Source organism: Candoia aspera, chromosome 3, assembly GCF_035149785.1.
Source record: "Candoia aspera isolate rCanAsp1 chromosome 3, rCanAsp1.hap2, whole genome shotgun sequence".
NCBI classification, from domain to species: domain Eukaryota; kingdom Metazoa; phylum Chordata; class Lepidosauria; order Squamata; family Boidae; genus Candoia; species Candoia aspera.
In genome coordinates, this window is record NC_086155.1 from 141548143 (window position 1) to 141554142 (window position 6000).

Genomic DNA, 6000 nt, shown 5'->3' on the forward strand with positions numbered 1-6000 from the left:
AGCAAGGCATTTTGATTTATTTTTGTGGAGGGGACATGAAGGGATTTTTGTCATCTGACATCCCAATGCATGGGGACGGGCAGGGGACCTGCTGGCCAGCTTAAAAGCATTCAGAATTGGTCAGCTTGGAGGCAGTGAGGGGTGAGCACTGATTGATTGATGGCCTTTGCAAGCTCTAGATATAGTTATGCCAATGATTATAGCACTATGAATATAAGGTTAGATCTGACAAAAAACTAAAAATAATGTAAAATTCATTGTAAAATCATGGGATGGTCTAGTGACCTGGAAGGCCTCAGATAACTGAGGCCATGCATGTATAACAGAGTTGCAGGAAAGACTTGCTAAACTGTGGCAATTATGAATAGGATCTGGAAGTCATATTACGCTTGTAAATATTATTTGATTCTGCCAAGATGTCCAAGCTGTCACAGAATATCTTGAGTTCTATTCACCTGGAAGGCACCGTTAATCTCTGAGGTTCTGCACATTGTTTGCTTTCTCATTAATAGCACAATTTTTGTCTTTTCACTGATAGTTCTATTCACATATTTCCTTTCAGCTGGGTAATTTGCTTATTCTTTTGTCATGTGCAGGCAGCAATTCGCAAAGAGCTAAATGAATTTAAAAGCACTGAAATGGAAGTTCATGAATTAAGCAGGCATTTAACAAGGTAAGATATAAATATTCTTTAAAACAAAATGACAAATGCTGATTTCTAGTCTAAAAACCAGCAACAGCCCAGCTTAGCCCAATCTTCCTCATATTTTCCTCTGGCTATTTTTTAAAAAATAAGTTCTTAAAAACCATCCAAGTCTGAGGCCATTCCTATATTCTTTTCTTATTTAGTTATTCGTTAAATTTCTCTCCTGCTCAAGGCAGTTGATATACAGCATCACTCCTTCCTCCAATTTTATTTCCATAGCGACAACCCCTGAGATAGGCTAGGCTGAGAGACACAGGCACAGAGAGACTCAGAATCACCCAGGGCGTTGTCAGGGCTGAGGGTAGACTTGAACCTGGGTCACCAGCCCTACCTCAACATTTTAATCGGTATTAACGTAGTGAATGATCTCCTAGGAATGCTTCAGCCAGTCTGGGAATCGTGTTCTGCACTTGAAGCTGTTGCTGTGCCTTCCATACTGCCTCACAAAATATCTAAAGAATACCATTTTTTCACATCATTTTCACATGGGCTATTTTTCCTCAGTTAACTCATATTTATTTAGATACAAGTTCTTGCCTAACCAATCAAGATGAAACCAGTAGGGCTTGAATTCTTTGTGGATTTGAACTTCATATATTGATTTTCAAGCTGTTGAATGTTTTTTTTTCTTTATGTGTAAACATTGTGGGGTTTTGTTTGTTTCATTCTAGCCTCACGTTCTGAATACCGGTGTTAGAGTTTCACCAGAGCTCAGCTGTCACTCTGTAATTGCAAGAGGAAAGAATGACAGTTTGCCCTCTTTATATTCCCTCAAACAGAATTAACCTTTACTCTCAATTTTGTTATAGTCCCTTGATTCCCAACAATCAAAAGTATGTAATTGGGTATCTTCACATTTTGGGGATTTTAATTCCCATTAGCCTCAGCAAGCAACTGATTGGAAGACTGCGGAGGATACCAGATTGGTTACCTTTGCCCACAGATGGTCCTTCCATCCCACTTCCATATCATACTGCACTTCTTCTCAGTTCCCTTTCTCTTCCTTTTTCTTGTTTCTCATCTGGGCCCTCAAAGTTTCTTCACCTGACAAAAACAGCTCACCAAATCCTTTTACCATAAATTCATGATAAAGTTTATGCCCTGCCTTCGAATTCGAGGGTCTAATAGAGCTTGACATCCATCAGATATGTTGGGACCAGGGCTGCAACTAGGGTCTGTGTCACCCGGGGCAAACGTGGATTCCGCACCCATTTTGGCGCCCCCCGGTGCGGCGCCCAGGGCACATGCCCCAACTGTCCCCCCCCTAGTTGCAGCCCTGGTTGGGACTGCTGGCTGGGAGTTATGGAGGTTACAGCTTCGAGTTATTTGGAGCGTGTCCAGTTGGGAAAGGCTATTTTGTCTACGATATTCACATCAGTGCTATTTGTTCTCACATGTCCTATATGTAGATCGTTGAGTCAGTAATTACTGTGAGAGCCAGCCCTATTAGGGCCTGAGCGTTTCATTGTCTGCCAGTTTCTGAGGCAAGAAAATCGCCACATCTTTTACTTAAAGCACTGTACTACGTAAATAGAGCTCCTTTTTTTAACTATTACAAGCCAGTTTCTATTTGTTTGTTTTTGTCACATTGATTCTTCTAAGCATGGGTGCTAATGCTGGTAGTAATCCATTTCATTTCTCTGGTTTTTTTCTTCACTTTTTTAGGTTTCACAGACCATAGGAACTGAATGTGCTGCCATCCTGGGAATGTAACAGAAAAGAACCATAAGTGCTGGTATCATTCATTTCTCTGTTACATACAGTGGTAAATCTTCTGAACTGTCTTTTTAAAATCTATAAAAACATGCAGAAAACCTGAGTTTTCTCATCCTGGAAAGAACTTCACCATACAATCCGTTGGCACAACATTCGGCAACTGAGACTATTCTGGCAAGAATCATGCCTGGAGTTGGCACTTACATTTAAAATATATTTTAAATGCTGCTGTGTGGATTCCCCCAGCCATTCACACAAATTGTCTTTCTTCAGATCCCTTCAGTCCACTTTCGTCGCGGAAGAAAGCTGAAGCCCTTGGTATTTGGCACTGGCAGAAGCTCTGCTGGACACAAGCTCATTGTTCTGGATCAACATTTCTACCAAACATTTTGTTCTGTATGGAGCACCTTAGAAAGATGACAGGGGTGAGCTGGGGAACAAGAACCCACTCCAAGAATCCATGTCTCCTTGACTTTCCAAGCCCCACCCCAGGAGGATCTTTGGCTGACTGCCTGGATGTCATCCTTTTGTTTTCTACAGGACCAAAAAGGATTCCTCACCATCCATTTCTTCCCTTTGAATGATTCTTTTGCTGCGACATTTGGAAGAGTTCAAGATACAGGAATGTTTCATAACAAGCTTATTTTTTACAGTGGAACACGTCATGCTGTCTTCTGCCCTGCTGACTGCTTCGTGTTTCATACGGTCCTGTGAAACAGTTCTGCCAAATGGCCTGTCAGCTTTTCAGGGGTTCTTCCATTTCTCTAACTTGCAAGACAGGAAAGACATGAGCTAAAGAGAACCATAAGGTTGACTTTATGCTGCATGCCTGGTTGCTGATTTTTTTTTCTTTTAACAGCAGGGATTTCTATTCCATAGAATGCTACTTGGTATAAATAACAAAGTATGCTGTTGTGAATGGCTCAGTCTTAAATTGAGAACCAAAGCATTTGGCAAAAGGTTAGAAGTGTGATATTATTATTATTATTATTATTATTTTATTTTATTTTATTTTTAAGGTATTGGTCTTCTTTTAGAAAATAAGATGATCTTTGCACATTGGAAAGAATTATGAACCCACTGTATCGAAACACTTTGGTGATGTCTACTAGCATCCATATCTAGTTCAAATTAAACATATCTGATTATGCCTTTTAGCCAGAAACTTCATCCTCTTTCAGAAAATGAGCCTTTTGCCCATCCCAAATAAATCACTATAGATATGGCAGCTTTAATTCTCAGACCTTCACTGATGTAAGAGTATAATCTGGGAGCCAAAAGTGGTTGTACTTAGAGGAGACCTCCTGTAATGAATGGGGCTTAAATTGGCAGTGATTAAGTTCTACTGATTTCAGTGGGTCTACTCTAAAGTGATGGCTACTTAAGTTCAGTAGATTTCAGTGGGCTTCATCTATTTATGATTAAATCTGGACCCAATCCATAAGGGTGATTGGATCAATTGATTTTCTTTTGGAAAACATGTATATGGAAGCACATCTTAATGGGTGACTGCAATGATTCAGGTTTCTCTCCAGAATAAAACCTGAGTCACTGCAGTGCCCATTACAATCCTCAGAATTCCATTGAAGAAGTTATTAAACAAGATTAAGAAAATCCTCTTTTTCTTACACAGACTGGTTTTGTCTAGTGATGTTATTCTGAGTACAAGAAAAAGAAATGAGATAGAACACTTTGTTTTTAGATAAAAGGACGTGTATTGTTTAAAAAAATCTGCAAAAAAAAATAAAGAGATTACGAGACCACTAGTGGTCAGCAGATCAAGTAGGTGGGCACTTAGCTGGGTGAATTGCCAGGACTGTGGAGATGGGAGGGTAGTGAAAATTTTAATTCATTTGCTCAGTTTGCACATAGCAAATTTAAGGTAGACAAGCTGCCTGTTTTTCATATCCTGAAAGCTGTCGTTTTAACATAGCCAGTTCTTTATCTGTCCTAGTTTCATAGCATTATGAAAGGGTGGAGAACCTCTTGCCCACCATACCAGCCTTTCAGCCCACCAGCCCGAGTGAAGCTCCTTCCCATTGTTCAAAGTCTTATTCTTCCCTTCCCCCTCACCACCACTGGGTTGCCTTTTCCTCTTCCTCTGTCTTTGAGAAGAAATAATAGGTTGCGGAACTGATCCTGTCTGCACATCTAAATGGGGATTCCAGATAACTTTAATGTCACTGTGTTCCTTATCCAGGTAGATCCTTGTTCCTGCCACTTTATTTTCCGTAACAGCGAAAGCGTTTTTGTCCATGCTGGAAGACGCAGGGAATAGTAACTCCTTGATTCATTCCATGAAGGGATATGGATGATGTCAAGAGATAGGGCATAACTCATGCATACAGTGGAACCATATGGTTTATCTTACACAAATGGAAGAAGAAGGTGCTTTTGCTTTCTGCAAACAAATCTTTTCAGGTTTCTGTGTGCAAAATATTTTGTACCAATCCATACTACATGTACAAGTAAATTGTTGAACTGTGCAAAACTCTCTATCCATTTTGAAAAAGTAGAATTTATCAGCTGGATAAACCAACTCAATGTTTAAATAATTGATTATTCCCTGAAGCTCTTTGGTGAAAAATAGCTTACTTTTTGAAGGTTGCATGGTGTTTGGTCTTTCTAGAGCACAGTCAGCTAAGTTCTTTGCTGTTCCTCCTACACAGTGTCAGCTGAAACATTGAGTGTACTCCACTAATATACCAAATTCAACTTTTTTCACCACGAAAATCTATGGGGATGAGCAAAAACATGGTATTTTTGTTGCCCTACTCCCATTCATTTCACCAGGGCTTGAGTAGGATATATTTCATTTAAATGGAGAAATGCAGTTTATATTTATCTTTGCTTTCTAAGCCTCTGTTTTTCACATAAAGGTTTCACCAAACACCTGCAATTTTCCACTCCTGGAGGAACAATTTTTTTCCCCTCAGTGACTATGGAAGAGTAATGATTGCAAATCTTGCAAAAGGCTCACAGGGTTGCAAGTTAGTCCCGTCTCCAACTTGAATAGACAGCTTAACTTAAGGACTGCAGGACTAGAAACGGGAATTCCAGTTGCTCTCCAAGTTATTCTGAACCTAGTACGTTTCCTGGGCCCTCTTCCTATCAAGTGTATGTACATAGTTTTGTCTTTGTATAGGAGTGAATGTGGTGACAGTCAAGACTGTGATCTTCCAGTATTGTAATTTAACAGATTATGGCTGTATGAAAAAAATGATAAAATGTAAATATCGAGAGAAAACACTAAAGTGAATCTCTACATCTTAGAGTTTCATTTTGTACATACTGAAACTGCATGGTATTTAAATTGTCTTGGATGTATGCAGTTTCTTTAAAAAAAGTTTCAAAGAAAAAATGTTCTGGTTTTCTTTCTTCTGTCTGTTGTATGTTCAGAGATGCTCAGCAATCAAAAACTAGGATGCAAAGAGAGTAATGCTTAGAGGCAGAGGTCCAACCGAAGCTGGCTAAAGACTCTGAGGATGTCTGCCTTGTTCTCTGTGGAACTGCATCCTGTCCACCTAGAATGCAGAGATGGCCACTCAGGACTAGGTGACATTAAAGGCTTAGGCTCT

At 39.7% G+C, this 6000-nt stretch overlaps 1 protein-coding gene across 2 annotated transcripts in view; it reads left to right on the forward strand.

Moving 5' to 3' along the window:
* Positions 1-5771, forward strand: part of PHACTR1 (phosphatase and actin regulator 1) — a 134658-nt gene extending 128887 nt beyond the window's left edge. For both annotated transcript variants that reach the window (XM_063298900.1, XM_063298898.1), the window contains 2 exons: positions 597-673; positions 2372-5771. In XM_063298900.1, coding sequence (XP_063154970.1) covers positions 597-673; positions 2372-2387 — 93 coding nt within the window. In that variant the 3' untranslated portion in view covers positions 2388-5771. The remainder of the gene's footprint in view (positions 1-596; positions 674-2371) is intronic.
* The last annotated feature ends 229 nt before the right edge of the window (positions 5772-6000 follow it).